Source organism: Delphinapterus leucas, chromosome 5, assembly GCF_059928025.1.
Source record: "Delphinapterus leucas isolate spDelLeu-1000000601 "Yukka" chromosome 5, BTC_Dleu_Yukka2, whole genome shotgun sequence".
In the NCBI taxonomy this organism is placed as follows: Eukaryota; Metazoa; Chordata; class Mammalia; order Artiodactyla; family Monodontidae; genus Delphinapterus; species Delphinapterus leucas.
In genome coordinates this window covers 35,907,236-35,935,168 of record NC_143133.1, presented here as the reverse complement: position 1 = coordinate 35,935,168, position 27,933 = coordinate 35,907,236, and the positions used below count along the sequence as shown (strand labels likewise).

Genomic DNA, 27,933 nt, shown 5'->3' with positions numbered 1-27,933 from the left:
TAAATTACACACAGAGAGTGTGTGGAGCCCATGACTGCCTTCGGGTCACCTGCCACAAACCGAAAGGAGACATGCGAACGTGGAAGTGTTGCCACTGGAAGGCGGGTGGAGCTCGTGGCTATCTCTAAATGTTTAGAATTATCTTTTAAAGTGCATTTTGAAATTTTTTTTAACGTAAAGGAGGCCCTCCAATGGGTTTACAGGTGGTTGGTTTTGAGGTGCTGGATTCCGCGAGAGGGGCTGGCTGCTCTGGATTTTCTAATTTCGCCACAATGCTAATGTATTATGCATTCTTGTGTGCCTTGAAAATATTGAGACGTATAAATAGGGGCACTTACGTAACTGACGGGGCGGGTGGAGGGACCCGCAGCCTCAAAGCGGGGTTTCGGCCGCGGGGCGGGGCTGCCCTGTCCTCCGCCCCTCCCGCTCTGGCCCCGCCCAGACCCCGGTTGCTCCGAAAGCCTGGAGCCCGGAGCTCCCCCGCGCGGCTGGGACTCTCGACCCACGCGTCCGCCCACGCCTCAGCGGCCAGACGCAGTCCAAGGCGGACAAAGTCCGCGTCCCTGTGACGGGCAGCAGCGCGGGGAACGACGGCTCCAGAGAGCCCGCCCACGGCGTGCGGGGCGGGGCGGAAACGGAGCCGAGGGCGCGGGGCGGAGCGGCAGGCGCTGGGCTGGCGCACCGGGTGGGCCGAGCCCGGAGCCGCCGGCGCGGGGTGGTGGCCCCGGCGGGCGGGCGACATGCAGCGGGACAGCGGCCAGGCTGCGGGTCAGTGGCTGGACTTGCGGCCCCTCCCCTCTGCCGCGCGCGCCCCGCTCCCCGGGAGTGTGGGGGGGGGTTGTAACCGGGACAGGGTGGGCGCGTCCCGGTGCAGCCCAGCCCAGCGGCGCGGGTGTGAATGCCCGGGGCGGTGCCCAGGCCCTGGCACGTGACTGGGGCCTGCGCCGGGCCGGTCCGTTCCCCGCGCGTCCCTCGGCGCAGGTGCCCGTCTGTTCCCCCGCCGCCCCAGTCCCCGCTCTGGTGACCTCTTCCCCGTCCCTGAGACCCCCCGCCCGAGAGCGGGTCCGGCGCCGTCCGCGGCCGCCAGTGCTGAAGCAGGGGCGGCCCTGGCTCCGGAACCGGCCTGCGATCCCGGCCCGCCGCCACGGTCACCAGTCGCTGCTGGGGGCGGACGCGTGCGCGTCAGGGGGCGACTCTGGTCAGGAGAGCTGTTGCGTTGTGCGGCGCTCGGGCCGCGCGCTCGGCTCAGAGAACCTGTACTCACCTGTCCCGTGTAACGCCCTGGCGACCTGGGGGCGGGGACTGTGCTCCACAGTGAGAAACAGAGGGCTTTCAGTGACTTGAACGAGCCCCTCGGGTAGTTAGGGGAGTAACCAGGATTCGAGTCCAGGTCGGTGGGTGTCAGAGCTTCAGCGTCTACCGTGCAAATGTTGAAACTGACGCTGGAAAGATTCAGGTCTCTGTCCAGAACCTTCCCTTTATGCAGAAAATCCCGTTTCCCGACCTTGTATGATAATTTAGTGAAAACCCCGTAATTTGCTCCTGGCTGATATGTTTCTGTCACCTGCGGGCAGGTGGCATTCGAGCCTAAAGTTGAACTCTGAAGACTGTATTCTCACGTTCCAACGCAGACTCTGACGACGTTAGAATACTACCAGTTCTTGGCTATAGCCTGCTATCTGGGAGCCAGGCACTGTAATAGCCATGCCACCTCTTTGTAGTCCCATCTTACAGTTGAGAAAACTGAGGAACGAGAGATGATGTGCCTAATAGGTGGCAGAGCTGGCTCTGAGGCCAGACGTTTTGGCTGAGGCATAGGGGTGACCACTGCACTGTCCAGTAAGTGGGGAGGCCAGTGCCCCAGGGCAGGCACCACTTGTCTCTGGATTGAAGGGCTTGAGCAAGTCATAGACTATTCCACAGTCTCAGCATTAGGCAATCACTATGGCTTTTGCCCTCCAAGGAACTAGGACTTGGTATTGACCTAGAGCTCCCTACACTCTGCATTGTCAGCCACTGCTGTTTCTGCAGCCGCTGCCTGCAGCCTGGCACTGGTCCTAATGTCTGTCCACTGAATGAATGAATCGACTGAGAGCTGTCCTCCAAATGGGTTCCTTCCTGCTGTTCCTGGATCCTTGGAAAAGGGTGAAGGCAAGGCAGGGGAGATTTGGGGCTGCGCTCAGTGGGATCAGGGCATCAGCAGTCGGGCTGTACTAGATGGGAGAGGATTTCTGCTTGTTGATGAGATGGCTGGGGAGATGGGAAGAGCAGGCAACCCAAGGTGGGGGGTCCCATCTGCCCTGCCCTGCTGTGGACACTTGGGAAGGTCACTGACCTCTCTGAACTTCTTTCTCCATCTGTGGATATTGCCATGGTAATCAGAGTCACGCTGAAGATTAAACGGGATAATATGCTTAAAGGGTCTGCTTATCGTACATTTTCATCACCACCTTTTGGAGTTAGTTGTATCAGTTGGATGAGCGTGCAGCTGAATGAGTCATTAGGGCCCAGCCTCCTGGAGCTTCAGATGCCAGGCTAGGGGGCCTGGACTCCATGCCGAAGTCGGGGGAGCCATAGAGTGATATGAGCAGAGAGGGAGGTGGTGAGATTTTCACCTGTGGACCCAGAGGCAGGGATCCTCAGGAGGAAGCCAGGTCCTACGCTGCTGGTGGGCGTGAAGTGGGTCCAGCCTGTGGAGGGGTGTGTGCCAGCCAGGGTCCATCTGAATTACAAACACACATGCCCTTTGACCCAGCAACCCGATTTCTAGAGAGCCTACTGCATGCATGCTATGTGTGCAAACCAGGAGTATCCTGCATCTGTTACTAGGGGGCCGGTAACTGCTCTGTGGCCCGTTCACCAGAAAATGCAGCGGCTGTAAATGGGCTGGTGCAGAAAGAACTCAAAGACATAGTAAATGAAAGGAGTAAATTTAGTGCAGTGCAACTAGTTTGCCATTGTGTGGGGGACAGGAGTGTTTGTAAATGAACATACTAGCTCTGGAAGGGCATGTGAAGAGCCCCCTAACCGGTAGCCTCCAGGGAGGGGACTTGGTGCTGGAGGACCAGGGAGGGGCACTGTCTACCCTTTACCATCACCCTTGGGTACCCTCCCCCCATTTCTGAGCCATACCCACGAGTTATGGTTCAAAACAGAAATACCATTTAAAAAAACAAGAACAGCCCTAGTGATGGATTACAAGGCCTGGACCAGGCTTGGCCATGTGGATACAAGCCAAAGAAAATTCCAGAATGCTGGGTTTTGTCATCACTATTTGCCGCACTTCCCCTTCCCAGGAAGCTGAGAGGGAAGTCAGTGGATTCCTTCCTGTCTTCCCTCACTCTAAGACAAGTCAGCGTCTGGAGCTGTTTGGCAGGGGGCCTGCATTGTGGTTGTTAAGTAGTACTTAATGGGGTACTGATGGGGTCGCTCTTGAGCACGGTCACTTGAAAGTCATTACCTTCCCCTCCGCACGAGGAACCATAGAGGGTGCAGGTTAGAGGAGGAGGACAGACCGCTGGGCTGGCAACCAGGAGACCTGGGTTCAAGATCTCACCTGACTTTTCCCACCTGTGTGATTCTAGGCTTCTCTCTGGAATCACTTTGCTTCCAGGCACCTCAGTTTCTCCATCTACAAACAGGTGTGTGTGTGTGTGTGTGTGTGTGTGTGTGTACGTCGTGCATACATTTAATAGATCTGAGCTATGTATTGTCCCATTCCCACCTCTCTCCCATCTGTAAAATGGGATCATAATTACCATCCTGCCTACTTCATAGGGGATCAGGGGATAATTTGACCGCAGATAACCTTCTTGACATTCTCAAAGGATAGTTTTCTGTAAATGCACCAATTTAAAATGCCACTAAAATAACAGTGACATTACTGAGAACCTACTGAGGGCTGTGTGCTGCTCTGAGGACCCTACAAGTTTTAGTGTAATCCCCCACCCTTAGAATGTAAATTCCGGGGGGACTGGATATCTGTCTGTTCTATGCGCTGTTGTCTGCCGTGTCCAGCATATTGCAGGCATCCTGTAAATACCTGGGGGTGTGAACAGGCATTTCAACGACTCCATGAAGTTGGTCTGAAGTTTGCCCTAACCTTGTGAAGAGGAAGCCACGGTCCCGGCAGGTGAAGTGCGTTGCTGCTGGCGTGAAGCTGACTCATGGGACCTGGGGGCTGAACCCCAACGGTCTGAGTCCAGAGCCCACACTTCTAACCGTGACGCTCCGCTGGGCGAGGGTCCGTGAGGCAGGTCCAACAGAGCAGGACCTGAGGGCCAGCTCGGTTGCCCTGCTCACAGGGAGTGACTTGTTTCTGTGTAGCACCTCCCCTGTCCTTACCATCTGTGCCCCGGAGAAATGACCACCAGCTCAGGTTTTAGGCATTTGCTGTCACTTGTGGGCATTTGAAAACGCAAATGGCATATCGCAGAGTGCCTGGAGTGTTGGATGGACTCCAGGGGTGGTGGTGATTTCAATGTCTCTGACCTTATGTGCCGTTTCTTGTTGTTCTAGTGCCCATAGAATTCCTTCTCCCATCTCCAGGTGGGACAGGCAGCCTACTACCTGGGAGCTCCGTGATCCAGACGCGCTGCTGGGACCTGGTGTCTCAGCCCGCTCAGCACATTGTACTGGCTGAACCGGGGGACCCGAAGGAGCGGGACGCAGAGGAGCGAAAGGCAAGTGCGGCCCAGGGCAGGCACAGAGGGCCTCACGTGCTGCATTGGCATCGTGACGTGAGTGATAACACCCGCGTGTTTAGTGTGCTCTGTGCTCCGAGCTCTAGGCTGGCACTCCTGGGCATTGTCTCTTCAAACCCTCTCAACCCTGGGAGGCACAGAGAAGTCAAGGAACTTGCCCAGGGTCACACAGTAAACGGCAGAGCAGGATTCGATCTCAGAGAGCTTGGCTCCTGGGCCTAACTAACTATTCCAGGAAGCTTAGGGTTTCTGGTGTAGGTTCTGCGGTGAGGTGAGCAGTCCTCACCTGGGAGATGGCCCCCGTTCATTCTCTGTGCAGGAAAAGCAGCTGGTGAGGAGTGGAGTGGAGTGCACAGTGTGGCTAAGTGGGAAAATAAACCAGGACCTGGACTTTGCTGGGGGAGTTGATTGTAAAACCACAGGGGCCAAGATCCTTTTCCCAACCATGATTATAATCATCTGAGCTTTGATCTGGTTCCCAAATGATTGACGTGATTAGTTGCATAAACTGAAATATTTTTCTCCTTGGGATCTGCTCAGTTGCCTTGTAGAATCCTGTTCATTGGTATGTTCTTGAGTTTTTTTACCTTATCAGTAAAGAGAAGGAACATACATGCATCGAGCCTTGCTCTGTGCTGGGACTGTGCTGGCCCTCTACAAACCCACCCCAGTGCTGCCTTTTGTTGTGTCACAGTTAGGCTGCAGAGGTAAGGGGGGCTCAGGCTTACAGTATGTCAGAGCCAGGGAGTGAGCCCGTATCTGTCACTCAAGCCCCTCATACCTTCTGCTACACCCTGCTGACTCCCAATGGACGTATTCTTTGTAAAAGAAAATTCTGTGTATAAAACCAGATATCCAAAATTCACCGTCTGTTACAGTCTGAACATGAAAGCCCTGTGCTGGTCAAGAATCCAATTGAAATGGATCTTTTCCCCTTGAATTTTGCCAATCCACGGATTTCCTGCTCTCCTGCTGACTGCGCTTTTTTTGTAATCAGTCTTTCCTTGCTCAATCATGTTCTACTTCTGCTTTTCCTTTGAAACTAATGTACTCCAGTGTGTGGGAAATGCTCTCCATGTAGTAACACCTTGTGCTAATGATCAGCTCACTGTGTACGTGGCTCTATTTAGGGCAGAGTCAATTTGGTATAAATCTTGTGTGAGAAATTCAGCGAGAACAAAAAGCTTCAGAGAAAAGTATCCCTGCAGCCTTCCCAAGTGCCTTTGTCTCCGTAACTATGGTTTCCGGGCAAACGAAGAAAACACTCAGGAAGGATTTTCTTTTAATAAAGAAACTGAAACAAAGGACCAAAGATGGCAGTAAAATGATAAGCGATTTTAGTTTTAGTTTTGACTTATGAAACTAGAATATAGAGAAGTACAATAAATATCAATAAATGAACATGGTTCCTCCAATTAAAAACAAACAAACAACTTCCCCTGTGTGCTACAGCAGAGGAACTGAGCAGGCAGACAGGAGGTGGCAGCTCTGATGCACGGCTGGGCGAGCCGATCCACATCCCACGTGACTCCAGGCAGCTGTGGGGTCTCCCTCAGAAGGCGCGGCTCTAACAGAAGCCGCCAAGTGGCCAAGTCATTCATCTTTCTGAGTGTCTTCCTGTGGCGTGGGATGATTGACATCTTTGCTTCTGGTGGGGAATGTGAGACTCAAATTCAGGAACATGTGTGTTGGAAAGCTCCCAGTGAACTGGACTGTAGAAACGGTTTGAGTTTTTCTTGCATGGAATCAGAGCTGACCGCAGGACCCGGGAGCTGTCCAGGGTCCTGAAAGGCTTGTCCTTCACTTTCAGACTCCAGGGATCAGCAAGGAAGTGAACAAGGGAGAGTGTCATATCTTGTCATTTCTGAGTGTCATTTCTGTCATGCAGCTACAGCATGCCCAGCACCTTGCTAGGTGCTCTGCAGCAGTCTCTCTCTAACACACGTGGCTACTAGCCTGGCTCTTTGCCTCTGCCTGGCCCGAGCTCTACCCTCCTGTTCCTCAAGGCCCCATGCCAGGTGCTGCCCTGACCTCCTATGTCCTTTGGTCCCCAGCACATGTGGCCTGGCTGTGGCAGCGCCAGATCCTCACCCAGCCAGCCTGCTGGGCCACTGACCAACTTCGTGTCTCCTGGCCCTGGAAAGGCCAAAATGGGCATGTCTGGGAGGGAGTTTTGAAAACTGGAAAGCTGAAACAGTTGAAACAGAAGTTTTTAAGGCCACATTTTGATTACTCTCCACCATTAGTGGCGTGTGTGTGTGTTTGGTTTAGGAAAATTTGAAACTGAGACGTGAATGGAAGGGTGTCCAGGCTGTCATTCTGTAACTGTTATCCCTGTAATGAATTGTTGCCATTATTTACATGCATCAGACCTCCTGCATCAGACTGGGCTGCTTGAGGGCCAGGTCTGCGTCTTACTCAGCCCTCTAGCCTCCGAACATGGCACAGCGCCTCAGTGGCAGCAAGGGCACAGGCACTGTTGATGACCGAAGAAACGCAGTGAACAGAAGAGAGAGGGGCAGCTTGGGTCTCCCTCCCGAGAGCTGGCTGCCACAGGCGGGGTCTGCATTTGATTGTGGCAGCCTGCATTTAGTGAGCACTTACTAGATGCCTGGCTCTGTTCTAAGAAATACATGAATATTTCCACATTTAATCCTCACTGCAACCCACAAGGTTCAGACTTTTGTGATCCTCATTTTACAAGTGGGGAAACGGAGGCACGGGGATGTTACTAATTTACCTGAGGCCGCATAACAGGTAAGTGGCAGAGCTGAGATGGGAGCCCAGGCTGAGCACCAGGCAAGCTCAGATGTCTACACCCTGTCCCCAGTGCTGAGGCCGGGCCCCACCCACTGTGAAGCGAGTTACAGAAACCTCACGTTGCCTTCTTGATTGCGCCCAATGTGCGTGTGCAGTCGTAACACAATGGGAGGGAATGTCCCCAGCTCCCCCGCCTTCTAGGGACACCAGGGCAGTGATGATGTCCTCCAAGCCTCGGTTCTTTCATCTTCAGGGCACGATTATTGCTACGCTGCAGAGCTGCCGGGAGGTCAGAAGCCGCGTGGGTAAAGTGTGATGTGGACACTTTAGTATGTTGCCGTATTGTAGGCTGTGATTCAAATATGGTAAATCATTGTTGACAATCCTGAGGTTTTCCTCTGTGTATTACTCTTTCAGAAAAGGAAAGGGGGCTGGCCTAAAGGCAAGAAAAGGAAACCCCCAAGGGACCCTCCTGTTCCCCGCGCTCCTAAGACAGGGTAAGATGGGGAGATTACCTGACTGATGTTAAGGTAACATTTTGGGCTCACCCTGTGGCCTCTGCTGTGTGCCAGGCCTGGATGGCCTCTTATCCCATCTCAGCCTTTGTCTGTTTTTCAGGGCCCTTGATCGTTACGGGGCCTCACACACCAAGGAGTGAGGGAGGGTTGCTTAGTTCTTTAAGCTAGAATAAGGTTCTGATGCTCAAAGGAGAGCTGGGCTTGGCTCACAGACGGGAAAGGGGGTGGCTGTGAGGCCAGCAGGTCTGGTTTCCCTTTCAGGCTTGCAGATATGTATGCTCCACGGCCTCAGGGGAGCTAGTTAACCTTCATCAAGGCTCAAAATGCCCCCTCCCCCACCAAGTGCACTGAGACCGTCCGTCCCTTGTCCCCTGCCATCGGAGGCTGCAGAAGAGAGGCCCCAGGCCAGTCACTTCCCACTGCTCTGAGGGTCACTTTGCTCCTCTGGAAGCTTGTGCACTTTTCTCTTTTATCCTCGGGGTCCGCACATTTCTAAGGGTGAAGGTCTTTTCTCAGTTTTCCTGTAATTCCTGTGGACATGGCTTTTGTTCCAAAGACTGGTTTGTCTCACCCCAATGTCCACAGCCTCTCTCCCTCTCCCTCAACCCGAATCCCTGATCAGGAGGGTGGCCTGTACCTGGAGCATTTGGGCCGCACAACAACCTCATGAGCAGGTGGTGTTATATCCATTACACAGAGGGGAAAACTGAGGCTCGGTGGGTTGAGTGAGTTGCCCACTCAGTCTTCATGCCCCTCCCATTGCGGGGGGGTCCCCCTTAGGTCTTCAATCAGTCTCTGGATAAGCCAGCCATTCAAATATTTTCCCCTTTTTGATTAACCTCCATTTCACTGGTTAGATTGAAAAATATGGGCAAACCCATGACTGTTTATTTTTCTGAAAACCTGAAAGTGGAAGTAGCTGCAGCAGGCCCCGCGGCCTCCGCTCCAGCCGGTAGCTCAGAGCTGTTGTGTTTGTTCCATTCCTGGTGCAGGTACGTGATATTCCTAAATGAGCAGAGGAGCCCCCTGAGGGCCAGGCACCCAGATCTGCCTTTCACGGAAATCACGAAGATGCTGGCCGCTCAGTGGGCTCAGCTGCCCCCAGAGAAAAAGCAAGTAAGTCCTTTTCTGCGTGGAACGCGCAGAGGAGTGGGCCTAGCTGTCTGCAGCCTTGATTAGGGGCTGTTCCCTCCTGGTCTGTCTCTTCACACTGGAGCCAGAGGGAACTTGCCAGAACGCGGGTGGGAGGTGCCTCTCGCCCCACCCCTTCAAAGCAATGACTGGTCTCTGGCTTTGGCGTCCACCATCTCCCAAACTGTGTCAGGAGGAAGGGCGAATCCATGAAACGCGGCTAAATGGTCCAATAAGTTTAGGAAATTCTGGAGTAAATCAGGTGAAACAGATCTTTTTTTCCCCCTGCAGGAATTTCTTTTGGAGCATTTTAATATAATTTTATTCACTTAAAAATATTTCAGGCGAGGTCCATGCTCTCCTGGAATGAGATGTGGAAGGAGAGACGGAGCAGAGCACTCTAAGGGTGTGAGAATCTCTGTCCTGTCTCCTGTGAGGCTTTCTCAAACTAATTCCACCATGGAACCCCTTATACACAGAGCACCTGTTAGCCTCCTAGGGAAGTATGTTCTGGGGTCACAGGGGAAGAAACACTAACGTAGGGGATACAGTCATGCCTTTATCATGGCATTCATGTCCAATGTCAACTTCTGCCACCACCCCACCCCACATTCCAGTCACACTGATCAAGACACGCCTGCTTCAGCATCACTTCCTACGAAATCCCTCCCAAATTCCTTCTAAGTATGTCTGACCCCAGAACCCATACTTTTCCCAGAACTGCCTGCTGCCTCCGGAGTGTCCTTTCTTTGGGTTAAATGCAAAGACTCTGAGATGAGCTTCTTTAAGCCCCTGCACTTGCAACTTTTTAGCTGTAGAAAACCCTTGCTTCAAATTAACTATTGGGTCGGCCAAAAACTTCATTTCGGTTTTTCCATAACATCTTACGGAAAAACACAAACGAACTTTTTGGCCAATCCCGTGTTTCAGAGAAATCCTAATTTGGGGGCATGGTATCAACTAATAACATTCTTCTCCTTGCTACTCAGGTTTGCAACCATTCAGGAGGTAGATCCAGTAGCCAGTCAGACAACTGGAAGAGCCCTGGCTGTCCCAGTCTGGGCAGGCCCCCCGACTCTGGCTAAGAGCAGACTGGGGCCCTGGCTGTCTGCTGGAGCTAGGTCTTGGGGGGAGGAGAGAGGTGGGGCTCCACCAAGCATCTCTGGTTCTGGCTCCCAATTTACCCTTAGATAACCCCCCACACACACACACATACACACACACTAGTTGTCCCTGGGTTACACCAGCTGGTGCCAGCCTCTGTGGCTGGAGATGAATCCAAGTCCCTGCCTTCAAGGAACTCACAGTCTCGGCTGTCGGGACCTCCGAAGTGGATGCATACAATCCATGGTGAGGGGTGCCTGGGACAGAGGTCTGTGCCAGGGGCAGGGGGTCTCCAGGAGGCACCTAAACCAGTGTGGGAGTGCCCTGAGTCAACCTGGGGGCATCAGAGAAAGATGCTCAAGAAGGTAAATGTTCTGTGATAGATCTTGAAGGATTAGTAAGATTTGGCCAGGGGAGGAAGGTTGAGACAGGTGTTAACTGATGGAGGGAAAACAGTAGCAGATGGGGTAGCTTGGGGCTGGGTCTGATTCGTCTCTATCACTAGTGCCCCACCCAGGACCCTGCACAGAGTTAAGCACTGATGTTTGCTTGTGTGATAATTGAATAGAATTGTAAGGTCTCTCAAGGCGGGGAGGGGAGCTGAGTGCTACCCTCCTCTACAGTCATCAGACCACACCTAGCAGAATGGTAAAAGCCACAGGGAGGCAGATTCCAGCTGATTGGAAGGGAAACTTTCTGTGGTCTGCATCATTCAAGTAAGGAATGAACTTGCTGTTAGGTAGTGAGGTTCCCATCCCAGCAGGTGTGCAAGTAGAAGATGAGCAATAGCTTCTTGGGACCATCCTAGAAAGACTGAGGCAAGTTGGACAAGAGGACACCTCCAGCCGCCCCCCCCTCCCCCGGATTAGGAGAGTCTCAGAATCTCTGTGCTCCTTCTTCCAGAGGTATGTTTATGAGGCAGTTGAAGACAAGCAGCGCTACATCCGAGAGCTGCAGGCCTACCAGAGCTCCAAGGCCTACCGAGCCTTCCTGCGCAGGCGGGCAGCGCACAAAGTGCAGGCGCTGTGCGGTGAGTGGGGCCTGGCTGGGGTGGGCTGCAGCTTCTGCCTCCCAGGCCTGAGGCTATGGGATGTTTTACAGCAGAAGGCACATTTGAAAAATGCTCTGTTAGTCTCAGCCTTGGTCAGCATTCACATCCTTATGTATTATGGATATTAACCCCTTGTGAGATATACTGTTTGCAGGTATCTCCTCCCGTTTTGTAGGTGCCTTTGCATTTTGCTGACTGCTGCGCAGAAGCTTTTTAGTTTGATGTAGTCCCACTTGTTTATTTTTGCTTTTGTTGCTGTGCTTTTGGTGTCATATCCAAAGCACTGTTGCCAAAACTGGTGTCTAGGAGCTTTTTCCTTACACTTTCTTCTAGGAGTTTTTTCAGTTTCAGGTCTTATATTTAAGTCTTTAATCCATTTCAAGTTCATTTTTGTGTATGGTGTAAAATAAGTGTTCAACTTCATTCTTTTGCATGTGGTTATCCAGTTTTCCCAACATCATTTATTGAAGAGACTATCCTTTCGCCATTGTGTATTGAATTCACTGAGTAGATCCTCTTTGAACACTTTAAGTATATACATTTTTAAACGTGTCAATTATACCTCTGCAAAGCTGGGGGAGGGGGAAGAGCCACGCCCCAAACAAAGCCGCTGGCATCACGGTCTCCCTTTGCGGCTCTTCTGGCCGGGTTGAGACACATCTTGTACCTGATTAAAGAGGAGGCATCTCATTCCCTCCTTCTCAGGAACGTCAGAGAACGGTCAGGTAGTGCTGGGCCAGTGATTACATTTTAGTCCTTAGAAAGAGGAAAGGAACCCGCAGTTATGGAACTCACTGCTTCTCAAGCTCGAAAGTACCCTGGATCACCAGGAGTCTTGTTAAAATGCGGGTTCTGACCCAGCAGGTCTGGGGTCTGCATTTCCAACACGCCCCTGGCGCTGCCGAGGCTGCTGGTGCAGGGACCACACTCTGATTACGTTGGGGGTCCACTTCCCCATAGCATCTACGTGGCACGTCCCCACGTGCCAACAGCATCCTACTGCAGGCCCCGGCATTGCCCAACTGGAGTCAGGCCTGATGTATCGGGAATCAACACACTGAGCATCCCTAAACCAGTGCGCACAGGAATGGCAAGAATGGCAGGTAAACACCCCAACTCCCGCAACCCGCCATGCTGAGATGTGTCCCATGCGCCCCCTCGAGGCTCCTGGTGGGACTGCGCCCTATTGACTGTAGTGGCCTCTGCTCAGCAAGGCCCCCCATACCGGCTTTCTCCCTTTCCCGACCCACTTCCCCACTCCTCTACCAGCATTTCCTGAGATCACTGTCCAAAAAAACCCCCGCTTGCACCAAGATCCTTGTCTCAGAGTGTGCCTCTGGGGGTGCAGGCCTAAGGCAGAGACGCGAACTCCATTTATTGTCTGCTGACCCTGCCTTCACCATGGAGGTCGCTTCTCGTTCACCGTCTTTACCATCCTTACTGGAAGCTGTATCAACTGCAGTGCCCACCAGAGGCCCAGTTTACATTCAGACTCAGGGCTGCCACCCCACCCGTGGCACATTCCCCTCCAAGGGGCACATGGCCTTAGGGCAGCATGGGGTGTCCTCACCAGTGGTGCGGGGTCCGTCACTGTCCATCCTGAGGGTTCTTCCTGCCCTCCCCATGCTGGGGGCTGACCGGCATCCCGGCAGAGCCCATCAGCTCTCCACTTTGCCGCTTCTCACTCCCGCCTGGGCCTGGCTGAGCGCTGCCTCCATAGTGGTCAGGTGTGGGCTCAGCGGTCCAAATGCCTGGGTCCAAATCCTGGCTCTGCCATCTTGCACAAATCACTAAAGCATTTAGTGCCTCAGTTTCCTCATATAGAAAGTCGGGCTGTAATAGGACCTCCTGCACAGGGCCTGGTGCTGATCAAACGAGTTAAACCATAGGAGCTTGGTGCTCAGTGCTTGGCACACAGCGAGTTCAGTAAGAATTCGTGCTTCCTACCCTTTGCACTGGGGCATGAGCCTCCCCCCTCTGCCACAGCTTCATCCAGAGTATCTGCAAACTTCTGTAAAGCACTAGATAATACTTTATTCTCTGTGGGCCCTGTAGTCTATGTCGCAACCACTCAACTCTGTGGTTGTAGCAGGAAAGCGGCCATAGACAATATGTTAATGAACGGGTGGGGCTGCGTGCCAATAAAACTTAATTACAAAAGCAAGCAGAGGGCTGAGTTGGTCCACAGGCAGCTCCACTCCGGCCCATTGTATTTCTTGGATTTCCACTTAACATTTGTTTTCAATCAAGCACCTGCAGATGAAAATAATCCACTGAAAACCACTGGTCTAGCATATAATTAGTATTAGCAGAGTGGGGTGTCCAGTGGTTCTGAGGGAGCTGTGAGGCCTCTGGTCCTCATGTGAATGTCAAAGGTAAGCCGATTGTGCCCTGAGACCTCTGGCTAAGAGTCTCCCCATGAGCAGCTGTCATTCCCTGTTCATATTTTTCTCCCTAAGAATGCTATGTCAGGGCTTCCCTGGCGGCGCAGTGGTTGAGAGTCCGCCTGCCGATGCAGGGGACGTGGGTTCGTGCCCCGGTCCGGGAGGATCCCACATGCCGCGGAGCGGCTGGGCCCGTGATCCATGGCCGCTGAGCCTGCGCGTCCGGAGCCTGTGCTCCGCAACGGGAGAGGCCACAACAGAGAGAGGCCCGCGTACCACAAAAAAAAAAGAAAAAGAATGCTATGTCAGACTTCACAGAGAACACCGCATCGTGCTTAATGCTTCAGCCATGCTGGAGTTCTGCTGCCTTCTTATTTTTGTGCTTATTTGTAGATTGTCATCACATGACAAGCTGGCGTGTTACAAAGAAAGGCCGCCCCAAGAGAGCTTGGTTTTTAAATAAGATGTATTTCTGTCTTATTTAAAACACAGTAAAATTTAAAAGTTTACTATATAAAAATATAATAATTACAATAATAAAAAAATACCACTAGATTTTGCCATGCTAATAAAAAATGAATTGTGTATGTTTTTCCTTGTTTCTCTCTCATCTTCATTCCGTACCTGGCCAGGTGTTTATAAACTGAAGTCAGAGGTATCCGGTTTTTCCTCTTGGTTTATAATAAGGGATTTTCAGACCTCTACTGAAATTGTGCAGCTGAAGTCAAGCACTGATCCTCCAGCAGGAAGCATGGAGACCTCTTAGGATAAATCTTTTCAGCCTCAGAAGGCGCTTCTGACCCTTGAGTTGATGCTTCTGCAATAAGGCTGAGGCCTTTTCTGAGACAGGTGCTTTGTAAAATGATGCTGTTTTTTTCTCCATCAGGAACAGGTACACCAGGATGTGAGTTTGAGAGCGAGGGCCTTGACTTCTCAGCAATTGACGTAAGTATTCGCTGGGGGGGCAGGGGGATGTGGTTTTAAAATAATCACCCTCATTTGGTGTGGGCGGCTGAAAAATGGTCCCTCCCAAAGGATATCTGGGTCCTAATCCTTGGGACCTGTGAATGCTACCTTATATGGCAAAAAACCGGTGGATCTTTGAAATTGTGATCTAAGTTAAGATCTTGAGGGAGGGGAATTATGCAGTCACATGTGTCCCTACAAGAGGGAGGGAGAGGGACACTTGACACAGAAGAGGAGGAAGCCGTGTGACCACTGGCAGAGATTGGAGTGATGCGGCCACAAGCTAAGGAAACCATCAGCCACCAGAAGAGGCTGGAAGAGGCAAGAACAGATTCTCCCCAGAACCCTCAGAGGGACCTAAGCCCTGCCCACACCCTAATTTTGGTCTAGTAAGGCTGATTTCAGACTTCTCGCCTCCGGAACTATGAGAGAGTAAACCTCTGTTGTTTTAAGCCATCCAGTTCGTGGTAGTTGGTTATGGCAGCCCCAGGAAACCGCAGCATCTGGGCACAGGATTTCATGCATTGCTGGAGTGTGGCTCACACATCAGTCCCTTATGGAGGCCTCTCTTTGTGTGTTCCTTGGACAAGTATGTACTGAGCCCAGCTCAGTGGGAGGTGGGAGACCAGGCTGAGGATGCAGAGGTGGGTGAAGCACAGCCTCATGGCTCCTGTTCAGGGGAAACTGGCAAGCGTGCAACACTTCACACCAGGATCTGCTGTGATGGAGACAAGTGCACGGTGAGAGCGGCCCCTGACTCTGGGCGAGTCAGTCTCAGGGCAGGTGATTCTGAGATGATGCTCGTGAAGAAGAGATGGGAAATTCCTAGAGGAAATGCTGGCCAGGTGGAAATGAAGCACAGAGGGAGCTCTAGGCTGGGGAAACAAGAATTGCAAAGGCCCGGGGATGGGAAGCAGCCCAGTGTGTGTGTGTGGCTCTGAGCAGTTCAGGACGCCTGGAGCAGACAGCCTGCGGATGGGGATGAAGACAGGGCAGTGGGGACCGGGCTTGTCAGGTGGTCTGAGCTAAGGTGTAATTTGTAGGTGTTTCCCCTTTGAAGTTAACTGATGATGAAATGTGTATATTTAACAAATGAAGAACAATTGAAAGTGACTCTTAAGGGGCAGATGTGCTTACATTGAAACGTTCTGGAAGGCTACACAAGAAGCTCTTGTAGTACAGTGAGTAGAAGTGGGAGCTGGGTACCTTTTACTTTTCACTTTACACCCCCCCTTTTCTGTCACTTTCAACACGCATTTATAATAGCTTTAAACATTGTTTGAAGTACACCACCTTTTATCATTAGAAAATGATTTGAGACAGAGGGCAAAGGACTTCCTGAGTCCATTGTCCACATGAAAGTTCAGCCCTCTGTGGCCCAGGCTGGAGCCGCTATGAAAGGAGCCACATGAGTGGAGTCCCCGCTGGCAGCCCCTCCCCCTGAAGGGGTCTGCTCTGCGCAGCCAGCTACTCTCCCACCAACCCAGCCATCCTCTCCCTGGAGCCTGCGCTGGCTCCCCATTGCCTTCCATGACCTGGCGTCCATCTCCCTACTCACCATGTCCCCCACCCGCCATGGAGGGATGCCAGCAGGCACCATGCTTTTTTAGATCCTTGCCTTTCTTCCTCACCCATTCTGTGACCTTAGTCAAACACCTTTAAGTCTGAGGCTGGCCTTCCTCATAACAAAATATAGCTCAGAACATGACTGAACGATGTAAGAGCAGACAGTCATGCAGTGTCCATGCCTGGCTTGAAAATATTAGTCACTGTTATTGTTTCATGTCTCATATCTCTGTCCACCAGCGTAGGTGGGACCGTGTGTCACACTCTTTATGGGGCTGCCCTGTTAATGCCTGGTAATGCAGGGGCACGAAGCCAAGAGGCCAAGGGCCAGTAGCTCAGTGCCTGGTACCCAATGAAAGTGCAGCTGCTCTAGTTGAATTTGCAGGGAAGCATGCACTGATTCTCATAGATGAAGACCTCACACTTTAATGGAGAAATAGGATAAATGGTTCCTGGCTATTGTTTTTCTTGGACGCTTTTTCTTGGGTGCCTTGTGATTCATTTTCTCTTGACAGTGGTTCCTAGTCTTGGCTTCAGGTTGTGAAAGGATTTGTACTAGGGATTACCTGAATGAGTTTTGGGTCCCTCCCATAATTGTTCAAAAGGTCACCAAACCTAAAAGGCTCAGCCCCACCACCCTGGGCTATGTGCGATTAATTTTACAATAATGACGTATTTCTTTTTTTTTTTTTTTGCGGTACGCGGACCTCTCACTGCTGTGGCCTCTCCCGTTGCGGAGCACAGGCTCCGGACGCGCAGGCTCAGCGGCCATGGCTCACGGGCCCAGCCGCTCTGCGGCATGTGGGATCTTCCCGGACCGGGGCACGAACCCGTGTCCCCTGCGTCAGTAGGCGGACTCTCAACCACTGCGCCACCAGGGAAGCCCCGTACAATAATGACGTATTTCTATAAGCAAAAGTGAGAGGATGGAATTTTTTGTTGAGGTGTACGTGCAGCTTGGATGTTTGCTCTGATGTCTTGGCCTCGATGAGCATTTGGGGCCCTTTCTCGGCAGTGGCCTCTCTCTCCTCCGTGAAGCTCCCTCCTGACGAGTCCCCCTCCCTCTGCCAGCCCTCATCTTCCCGCTGTGGAGCTCCCTGGGGCCCCCTCGCTCCCGGCCTCTCTTAGCCGGTCTTTCCGCTCATTTAGTGAGAGGCAGAGGCAAGCCTCACAGAGGGTGCGGAAGAAACCCTACAGACAGTCTTCCAGTTGGGGGCACATCTCTGGGCTGAAGGAGTGCCCCTCTGATGCGGGAGAGGATTCCTGAGAAGCAGAGTGAGTGGCAGAGTGTCCTGAGCATGGTCAGTTCCGCACCAGCTCTCGGGGCAGCAGGGGACACTTCAAGTCTGTGACAGGAACCGTCTCTTGTCAGAGCTTGGGGAGTTTTTATGTCTCTGAACCAAATGTAAGCAAATACGTACAGCTCTATGTTTTTTTAAATTAACTGTTTTTCTTTTAAAAATAACATACGTGCATGGTAAAAAAAAAAAAAAAAAATGCAAACAGTGCACAAAGGTTTACCATGAGAGGTGGGTTCTGTGCCCAGAGCCCCAGTCCTTCACTCCCCCACACCATCCTTGCATCCCAAGGCCTCCACTATGACCAGTTTCTAGTGCATCTTCCAGAATAGTCCATGGATATATGAGCACCTACAGGTTAGTACATATGTATTTTGATAAAAGGACACATCTTTGTCATTTAGTCACAGAGTTCATTTTGCTGATGTTTTCAAAGCAAACTCTTTGAAAATATGAAAAACTCAGAATTGGTTGTGGACTCAGACAACACCACCAATTCTCAAAACCTCCCTGTCGTACCCTCTTTGCCACATTCCTAACACTTTCTCTCTCACTCGGTGACAGAGGCCTTGGGATGAGTTGAAATTCTCAGCTGTGCTCAGAAAAGCCTCAACCCGGCAAGCGATCTCACAGGTGAAAAAAGGACTAGCAAGACCCAGCCTGGCCCCGCTGAAGCCCATCTGCCGTTTTAAGCTAATTTTATGTTCAGAGAAGGTGGGATTCCGCCTCCTCCCTGCTCACCAGAAACCGTCTCCGTCCGCAGGGGGATGAGAACGATGACCTGTACTGTCGGACCTGCAGGCAGTTCTTCAGTTCCCTGCATAACAAGCGGGAGCACCTGCTGGGGAAGCAGCACCTGCAGAACCTCACAGGTAACCAGCCTCTGGTCAGTGTAGCCCCTTCTCAGCACCGTGCTTGCTGAGTGGGCTGGGGCCAGTTACTTAACCTCTCTGTGCTTCCACTACCTCATCTGTAAAGTAAGGTTGAAATCGCCCGCCTCACAGGGCTCTTCTGAAGATGGATATCAGAGCCGTGTGCAGGCCTGGTTCAGCTGAGATGTCACCTCCTCCAGGAAGTCTTTCCTGGTTTCAGACATGGGGTGGGGGGCTCCTGAGGGTGTGACATGTACCCTTTGCTTAGTAATTATCATCCCCTGCTACTGTCACCATCACCCTGCAACATGTGTGTGTGCACACACATGCAGAGACACAAGACACGCTCACACACAGTCATGACTGTGCGTGCATGCGCGTGCGCACACACACACACACACACACACACACATACACACACACGTCTGCTCTCCTGGAAGGAAGGAGCCATGTGGTTTAGGACATATCTCTTGCCCATAGTAGAGTTGCAATAAACATTTGATGAGGGAATGCACAAATGTACAGGAGGCTCACCTTTGTCTGGGGTTTGTAAGGAAATAAAGTGCCTTCAGTAATGTCTTGTTGAAGGTGAATAATGGCAATGAAAGTAAAAATGAATCTCATTACCTGAAATTGAGTATAATGTGTGCACTCCATATGCCTAGAGTTATACTGTGTAAATTACCCGCTGGAGAGGATTACGGCTCATTTCAAAATCTATAAAATCATGTACTAGGGGACCATGAGGCTGTAGATACATGTGGCTCTGATTCCATGTAACTCTCTGAGGGCCTTTGCAGTTATTTAAAGGGAAACAGACATGGGCACACCTTGCTTCGTCTCCTCCCTACACCGCCTACCAGTTTTATGTCAACAGTCAGGCTCTCAAGAGCGTTTCCATGTCTGCCTTAATTGCTGTGCTATTGTTGGAAAGCAGGGCTTTGAGCAGCTGCGGTATCCGAGTCTCGGTCCTGATGGGAGGGGCAGTAGCCACTCACCCTTGCAGAGCAGGACCTCATGTGGCTCTCGTCGCCTGGGATCCCCCAACCCCCTGAGATGAGAGTGAACTCGGGAGTCGCCTGCTTCTGCTGTCACCGCCCCGGAAGAACCTGAGCGGTCCCCTCCCCAGCTCTCCACTCCCTCTCAGCAAAACCAGGGTGGGGAGCAGGTATGGGGCAAGGTCCCAGAGCTCTTTGTTTTTACAGTGTTATTGGGATCTAACTCGCACACCATAAAACTCACCCACGGAAAGTAGTTTTCAGTATATTCCCAGATAGGTGCAGCCACCACTGCAATTAAGTTTAGCACATTTTCATCACCGCAACAGAACCCATCCCCGTGAGCAGGAATGGTCCTGGGCAGCCACTAGGGTGCCCTCTGCCTCCATAGGAGGCTCTGGTAGTTTAATACTTGATGTCTCCTTTCTGTGGCGACAACAGTCATCCCCACCTTGGTGACATCTTAGGTGGGCAGCACCCTGTCACCATTAAGGACCTGAGTTTGAATCCCTGCTCTACCACTTACTGCCTTTATCACCTTGGCTGAACTCTCTGCCCACTGCCTTCATTTTTTCAAGGGCAAAATTGGGAATAATGATAATAATACTGACCTCACAGGGCCATCATAAGGAAATGAGTTAATCCCGTGATGCCTGGCACACTCTGGGTGTCCACTGTGTAATTATTATGAGCTTGGGGGCTGTAGCGGATAAGCAACTCCCTACCTCCCCACTTACTTTCCAGGAATCTCAAACTGCTAATGGTTCCCTGTAGCTCCCTGCTCTGTAATTTCTTTTCATCAAGCTGCCCTTCTACAGGAATGGCCTTCCCACCTCTGTGTAGTGGGTCTCACTCCTATTCATCCTTCAAAACCCTATCAAAAAGGTGAATAATAGCAAGTGCTGGGGAGGATATGGAGGAATCACATCCTGATTCACTGCTGGTGGGAATATCAAACGTGGCAGCCACTTTCGAACAGTCTGGCAGTTCCTCAAAAATTTAAAGTTACCATATGACCCAGCAATTCCACTCCTAGGTATGTACCCAAGAGAACAAAATATATATGTTCACACAATATTATGAATGTACATGACAACATTATTCATAGTAGCCCCAAAGTGGAAACAACCCAAACATCCATCAACTGATAAATAGATAAAATACGGTCCATTCGTGCAGTGGAATATTATTCAGCCTGAAGAGGAGTGAGGTTCTGATATGTACTGTAATGTCCATGAACCTTGAAAACAAACATGGTAAGTTAAAAGTCCAGTCACAAAGGACCACAGATTGTATGATTTCCTGTATATGAAATGTCCAGAATAGGGAAATCTGTAGAGACAGAAAGCAGGTTAGTGGTTGCCTAAGGCTGAGGGAGGGTGGGGGACGGGGGGTGATGGCTAAATGGAACCAGGGTTTTCTTGGGGAGGTGATGAATATGTTCTAAAAATGATTGTGGTGCTGACTGCACATATCTGAATATACTAAAAACCACTTAATTATATACTTTTAATGGGTAAATTGTATGGTATGTGATTTAGATCTCAATGAAGTGGTTTGGAAAAAAGATACCCATCTCAGTCAAGGAGCCCCTCTTCCAGGAAGCCTCCCTTGCTGCCCTCCATCTGGCACTGGTCCCAGTACATTCTTCTTGTACATCTGGGGACCTGGCGCAGGGACTGGGGTTTGGAAGGGACGGGCTTGCCCATATCTGGACAGAGGGCCAGACCCAGAGGAGCCGCTCATCTTATGCTCAAGGGGCTGACCTTTGACACAGGATGTCTTTGCTTTTTAGGGGAATTTGAAAAAGATTCTGCTGAGTGCTTGAAGCATCTGGAGCCTCTGGAGGGAGAGGTAGGTCAGAATTTGAACAAAGGGGACTCAGAGGAGGAAGCTGAGTGCCCTGATCCACTTCCACTCAGAGGCCTGATTCCAGAGACGAGTTTTGCTTCACTTGACCTACGTTTCTTGCAAGAGTTCATCTTTAAACTTCTGAAAAGTGAGTAGTCAAGTTCTACAACTCCCTAGTAACTTTGGGTTTTATAATCCTAGTAAGAGCAACCTACATAATAGGTTATAATATTAAGTGGAACAAAAAAAAAAAAAAGGAAAGGTTGCAACTACGAGAATAACAATAAGTGAATATAATAATCAGATGGGAAATAACCGAGGGCTTCCGGTAAGCCAGGCACAGGTCTAAGAAGTTTATACAAATTACCTTTTAATTGTGAGGTCGGTTATAGTATCACCTCCTTTTAAAGATGAGAAAAGTGCAGCACGGGGAGGTTAAGTAACTTGCCCATGGTTGTATAGATAGTGAGCTGAGACGGGATGGGTTCCAAGACCCATGTTCTTCATAACTTCCCTACGATCTCAACTATATTTATAAAATTATGCATATGTGAATCTGTGCAAATGTTAACAGTGGTTACCTCTGGCAGGCAAGAGGAAGGTACTGTTTTTCTTTATTCCTTTCTTATTTCCCCCAATGGATAGATGTCCTTTATATTATCAGAGAATGAAATAGGCAATATTAAAAAGGGTTTAGAGGATGCCCTGTACATGTCAGGGTCCCAGCTGTTGCCTGTGTGAAGTGCAGTTCAAAGAGGAGGGGAGGTTTTTGATGGAAAGAACAGATAAAGACGGCCTTCTCTCCCCTTTCCTCCCAGTCAAAGAATTTGAGCTCAGAGAGCTGAGGAAGACTTTAGAAAGAGCTCAAGTAGAGCAGGAGGCCCTGCAGAGGCAGCTGCTGGAGTTCCAGGTGAGGCTCTCGGGAGGGAAGTGCCCAGTTCCATCTCTGTAGCCCCATTGCTCAGCTCAGGGCCCTACCTGGTGGGGTCGGGAGGCAGGGGAAGAAGACCATGCGGTCCGATTGAAATAACGCATCACAAACCAAGGTGCCACTAGCCTCCCCACCATTCCTGCTAGAGCGTACTTGTTATACATTCTTGTAAAATACAGAGTGTTTGTGTTTCCGACGTAGAGAAATTGTGCTGTGAGCCTTCTTGTGCTGCGTGCTTGCTTCACTCAAGGTTCCGTGTTCATCCACGCTGCCCCATGGCATCTGGCCTGTTACTTCTCTACCCACTGCACGTCCCTGGCCCACTCCCCCCGTTGGGGGCCCTGGTTTGCACCAGCTTCCGTGACCACAGCTTAGGGTGTGACGAGCATCCTTGCTCGCATCCTGTTCCATGAGAGGAGGTCTGGACCACATACCACAAGGAGGGTTGCCCGGTGTGGATTGGGAATAATTTTCAGTTGGCAAGTGTGTGCACGTTTATGCATTGATGGGTGGTACCTGTTTTGATGAAAGCAAAGAGAAGATGTGGTGAAACCGTGCAAAAAGTCACAATTTTTAAATGTGTTATTTTATTCTGAATAAAAATTAAGTTATATTCCTTGAAGAAAATTTTGAAATTTCAGAAGACATTTTGAAATTTTTCAGAAAAATGAAATCCAATCATTAGAGAAGCATCATTAACATTTGTGTAGCATCTTCTAGTCTTGTTTTCCACAAATATCTAAATCTGTTTACATAGATATATTTGTATATTATCTATATATTTATATATCTCTGTATTTATCTAAATAGGTAGAGATAGGTAGGTAGGTAGGAAGAGAGACAGAAACAAAGGAAAAGTTGGAATAAAAACCACACAGTTTGATTCCTACGGTTGCCATTTCATTCCATAGTAAGTAAGCATTTTCACATCTCCTCCGATGTCCTTGTATGAATTGCCTCTCATGACTGCAAAATATGTCATTATGTGGATGAACCATAATGGACTCCCATTTCCCAGTTGGTGGACATTTTGGCTACATCCAATCATTATATTATAATAACACTGTGAACACTCTTGTCAGTGTTTACACTCATCCTTGAGCTCCCTGGGGAGGGATTCCTAGAAGCCTGGTGCTTACTTAAAAAGCACAAGCCTTAAAGAGGTCCAGAAAGGACGTGGCATCTGCTGTGGTCCCGAGCACAGGCTCTCGCGGTTGGAATCCAGGCTCTTCCCCCAGCTGTGTGCCTCGGGCTCCCCGCTTCATTTCTTCACCTTCCCGGTTATCAGTCTCTCCATGCACCACTGGGGGGAACAGTAGGTCCGCCCCATGGGGTGGTTGTGAGCGATTACACGAACTGATCCACCTGGCAGGGTACCAGTGGACGTCACGGCATCGCCCTCTGGGGCTGTCCCCTCCAATGCCTCCAGCAGATTCTTCATCCCACACTTCTGTGCACCACAAAGTTCCACTGCAATTCCTGTTTCCTTTGAGTGTAGTTTTGTTACAGAACTTTGAAGAACAGTGAATGTTTAAAAAAAAGTAAAAGGAAATACCCCAGTTATCTGAAGCCATCGTGCAATGACCCCCCTGACATAGGTCCCTGGAAATCGGCCCTGCCAGGGCTCCTCGCTTAGCAGCCTGGGCGGCAGGGAGAGTGTGTGCCGGGGTGGGGAGGGGTGTCCCTTACTGTCCGGGACCTTCTTAGCAAGGCATCTCACTGAACTCCCAGCCCACATCTTAGAGGAGGACCACCACGCCTGCCTCCCAGGGATGCTGGGAGGGGCTGAGGGCGGGACACACAGTCAAGCCTTCTCCAGGGTGGGAGCCCACCCACTGCACACACAGTCCTTGCCCTGGGGCTGCCCCATGTCATCCTGGCCCCCAGGGCCCTGTAGATGGCAGCATGAGAAGGGCTGGCTCAGAAATCAGGCCCAGCTGTGGGCCTGGGCTCCCGTCCGTGGTCATGGGGCTGGGGCAGGCCACTGACACCCCGGAACCTCGCTTCCCAGGTGGGGACACATCCTCAGCAGGAGGGTGAGATACTGAGTGATATAAAGGGTCCAGCACGAAGTAATAGGATTTTTAACAAGTGGGGGCTGTGTCAGTGGGGTAGCTCTTTTACTTACTGGAGGTGTGGGGAAGGGAGATTGACTATGTTCATGGATTCTGAGAGCAGCTGCAAGACCCTCTTTGTTTAATTGTTTATTTATTTGATTACTTATCTACTTGGGGCCTATTTACTTATTTACTCTTAATTATTTGTTCATTTACTTATTTACTTTCTCATTTACTTATATACATATTTATATACTTATTTATTCACTTGTTCGTTCATTCATTCATTCATTCATTCATTCCCTTGGAAAGTCTTGGAGCTAGCTGCCTGAACACTTTGGTGTTCTTTTAGAATCGGCAGCAGAGGCTGGAGGTGGAGCTGGCCGGCCTGAAGACCTACGGGGTCGTCCTGGAGAAGGAGTTTGAGAACCTGAACATGGTCCTGATGCTGTCCCACTTCGGCCTGCGAGTAATAGACATGAGTGAGCCAGCCGTCCGGGGCAGTCCCTTTCCCCCTCTCCCCAGGCCACATGCATGCTCCCTCCAGGTCCTCACTGGTCTATAAAACTGAGGCCCAGAGGTTCCTGTCCATTCATTTATTCATGCCTGCGTCCCCCACTTCTTTACTCAGCATGCTTCCCACATGGCCAGTGCGTCCAAGTTTGCTGCTGGGTGCTGGGGGATGTACGGAGATGAACGATGATACTGTGATCCTAAATCCAGCACCCACTGGGTGCCAGGCCCTGAGCTGGGCACCGCCAGGGGATGAAGAGGTGGAGAAGCCCCTGGCCTCAAGCTCTAATCAGGTGGACAGATCCTCAGTCACTAGACTGTCGGGGTGCAGTGTCCCAGCGGAGAGCTTCCCTCCATGGACAAGGTGCTGTGGGCACTCAGTTGGGAGGCAGTTCTCTATCTATGGGAGGTGGGCTCCTAGAAGGACTTGACAGAGGAAGGACCCAAGAGGACAGTCCCAAACTCCTGAGGCAAAGAAGGGGCCAGAGGCACAGCAGGCAGGGAGCCCCGCGTGTGCCACGGAGGTGAGGGAGGGCATAGAGCACATACGTGGCTGTGTCCTGTGCAGGCCTGGTGCAAACGCTCCTTTTTGAAGAAAAAAATCATGAATACCATTTCATTGTAAAATATTTAAATGTGACCTTTTGGAGAAACATAAAATGTGACCATTCCCCTTCACTCCCCACTCCCCTTCAGGATCCCTTCCCTGCCCTCCCTAGAAGCTTTTACTGTTCGCATCTTCCTGCATCTCCTTCCTTCCAGCCGTTTTCTATCTGTTTATGAATGGGGTAGTGTCAAAAATCATTAACAACAGGAATTTCTTGAGACATGGCTGGCCATGAGCTGAGAGCAGGGCCCCTGGGGCCCCTGCTGGACCAGGCCTTAACCCCCTTGGTTGCCGGATTGGGCAGCTCCTGGGCAGTGGCTGTTTACCAATCAGTCTGGCAGATGTCAGTACTCTCAGACCTGGCGTAGCCGCACTGGTGCATTACTGGCTGGCCACCAGCACTGTGCAGGCGAGAATCAGACGGATTTGTTCACTGACAGCTTGTCTGTTTGCTATGAATGGGCAGCACCCCAGTCCCCTGCTGATTCACGCTGGGTGGGACACTTGGGGTTTCACATCACGGTGAAGCAGTAACTCCAGAACACATCACATCTGGGCACAGGGTGGAGCATCCCTGCTCTATTAATAGTGACGCCTCAAGGCCAAGGGCCCTGGCAGTGAGGCGGATGGAGCAGGTCCTGCTGCTTTGGAAATTTGGAGACTTGGCCTCTTTCCTTCCTGTGCCCTCTCCTCACCATCCTCGCTTGAGAGCATTTGCCCTGGCCAGATTCCATGTGAATTTTTATCCTTACATAGTGTAAGTGGGGCTTCCCTGGTGGTGCAGTGGTTGAGAGTCCGCCAGCCGATGCAGGGGACACGGGTTCGTGCCCCGGTCCGGGAAGATGCCACATGCCACGGAGCGGCTGGGCCCGTGAGCCATGGCCGCTGAGCCTGTGCGTCCGGAGCCTGTGCTCCGCAACGGGCCAGGCTTGAGCGCTCCTAAGAAAGGAGGATTACACAGGCTCAGGTTCCTACTGGATGTGGGAAGCAGGTAGGAGGTGTGTTCTCCAGTGTTGATAAGCCCATGGGCCCCAGCTCTCTCTCCCTCCCTGTGGCCTTTTTCTTTTCTTGTGAATTGGATCCATTTACTGCAGTCATGACAGCAGCAGCTCTGGGGAGCAGATGAAGGATGCTCTGGGGGTGGGTTAATGTCCACGTGTTCTCACGTGGGTGTCCTTCCCAGGGAAGGCATGATGGAAGGCATTGGATGTGGTGCCAGGACAGTATAATGTAAAGGAAACCAGCTTTTAGAAAACATTTACCGATCACTGGCTCCAAATTTATCAATGCATCTGGTGTCAAGTAATGTCCAGAAAGTGGTTTTGTGGGTTCAGCTCCTTCTCTGCTCCCACCACCCTCTGTTTCCTGTGGTTCCTCTCAGCCCACTCACTTGGTTCACTCCATCCAGAGACATCCTCCGAGCCCTGGGCTCGGTGCTGGGAAGCCAGAAATTCCAGGAGACATTTTATGACCTCAGAGAGCTCCAAGTCTCAGACGGTGACACTGGGGAATAAATTGGGGCTGATGATGTGACCCAGCCATCCTGCCTAAGCCTGAGTTGTGTCCAGTGGAGCACCAGGTGGGCCCTCCTCTCAGACCCCCTTCTCCAGGACCCCGTCCGAGTTCTCTGTCCGGGACCAGTGCACAGTTGTCTCTGCAGGCATGTCTGAGATGAGCAGAGCAAGCATGGGTCGTGCTTCATCTGGAGGAGCCCTTGGGCTCCACAGCCTTTTCCTGGCAGTAAACTGTCTGCTCTCCCTTTCCAACTCTGCAGTATAAAGCAGCGCCCACCCCCGCACCGACGGAACCCCAGGACGCATCCTGGACACACGGGAGTCAGCTTCCAAAGATGTATTTCCCTCAGTGGAGGAAGAGTGGAAGATCCTGGGGTCCTGCGGAGGGGACAGCCAGGACGGCTCTACTGACCCAGGAAAAAATAAATTGTGCATGTGTGTCTGCACAACAGGCGCAATCTGTCTTTTGTCTGGGGCTTGGCAGTATCTGCCCTGTAAGTGTTCCTTCTGCGGACTAAAAGTTGAGCAGCTTTAATGTGGGAATATGTTGGTGGATTGTGTCTGCCTCTGCAAGCACAGAGGGTGAGTGCAGTGCATACCTGCTCGCAGGGCACACTGTGCCCAGCAGCCCCGAGTCTCTGGCGCACTTTGAGCAGCCCCTCTCCTGCTCAGTCTCTTGGACACTTTGGTTTCCTCTACTGAATTATAAAGACAGTACTGCTGCCCATCAGCCTCGAGGGATGGGATGAAGATGGAGTAACACAATCATCTTGTATGAATTTAGGTCCCCTGGAAGCTGACCTTGAGATCAGGACCTGCACGAAGCAGGTAGTTTGGGAGGTGATCCAAGTAGGGGAGTGGGGAACTGAAACAGGCAGGGGAGGACAGACATGAGAGGGTGCACTGTATCAGCAAGAAACTGTGGCTGAACCCCCAGGGAAATTCTGGGAGCCAGGGTAGGACCCATACCTGAGAGCATCCCACCCAGTGGCCTGGAAGGTGGGGTATTTATCCACCAACTCCCTTCCATCAGTGCTGGAGGATGGCTTCCAGGAAGGGTCAATTCCTTTTCCTTCCAGCCTGCTGTGCAGGTGACAAGGCGGGGGGGG

The 27,933-nt window shown here is 51.3% G+C and overlaps 1 protein-coding gene across 1 annotated transcript; it reads left to right on the top strand.

Moving 5' to 3' along the window:
* Window positions 1–740: 740 nt before the first annotated feature.
* Window positions 741–27,363, top strand: LOC111171464 (uncharacterized). The gene is made up of 12 exons (XM_089911246.1): window positions 741–768; window positions 875–1,314; window positions 4,112–4,307; window positions 4,519–4,682; window positions 7,881–7,960; window positions 8,974–9,097; window positions 11,120–11,246; window positions 14,538–14,596; window positions 18,245–18,353; window positions 21,147–21,350; window positions 22,021–22,112; window positions 24,543–27,363. The coding sequence occupies exons 1-12, from the start codon at window positions 741–743 to the stop codon at window positions 24,753–24,755; spliced, it is 1,836 nt and encodes a 611-aa protein (XP_089767372.1). The 3' UTR covers window positions 24,756–27,363.
* Window positions 27,364–27,933: the final 570 nt, after the last annotated feature.

What these genes read in the sequence shown, in the direction of transcription:
- LOC111171464 (XM_089911246.1), top strand. Translation starts at nt 741, where the DNA reads ATGCAGCGGGACAGCGGCCAGGCTGCGG. An exon ending in GCACCTGCAGAACCTCACAG is followed by an intron (nt 18,354 to 21,146) that starts GTAACCAGCCTC and finishes TTTGCTTTTTAG; the next exon opens with GGGAATTTGAAAAAGATTCT. An exon ending in CATCTTTAAACTTCTGAAAA is followed by an intron (nt 21,351 to 22,020) that starts GTGAGTAGTCAA and finishes CTTTCCTCCCAG; the next exon opens with TCAAAGAATTTGAGCTCAGA.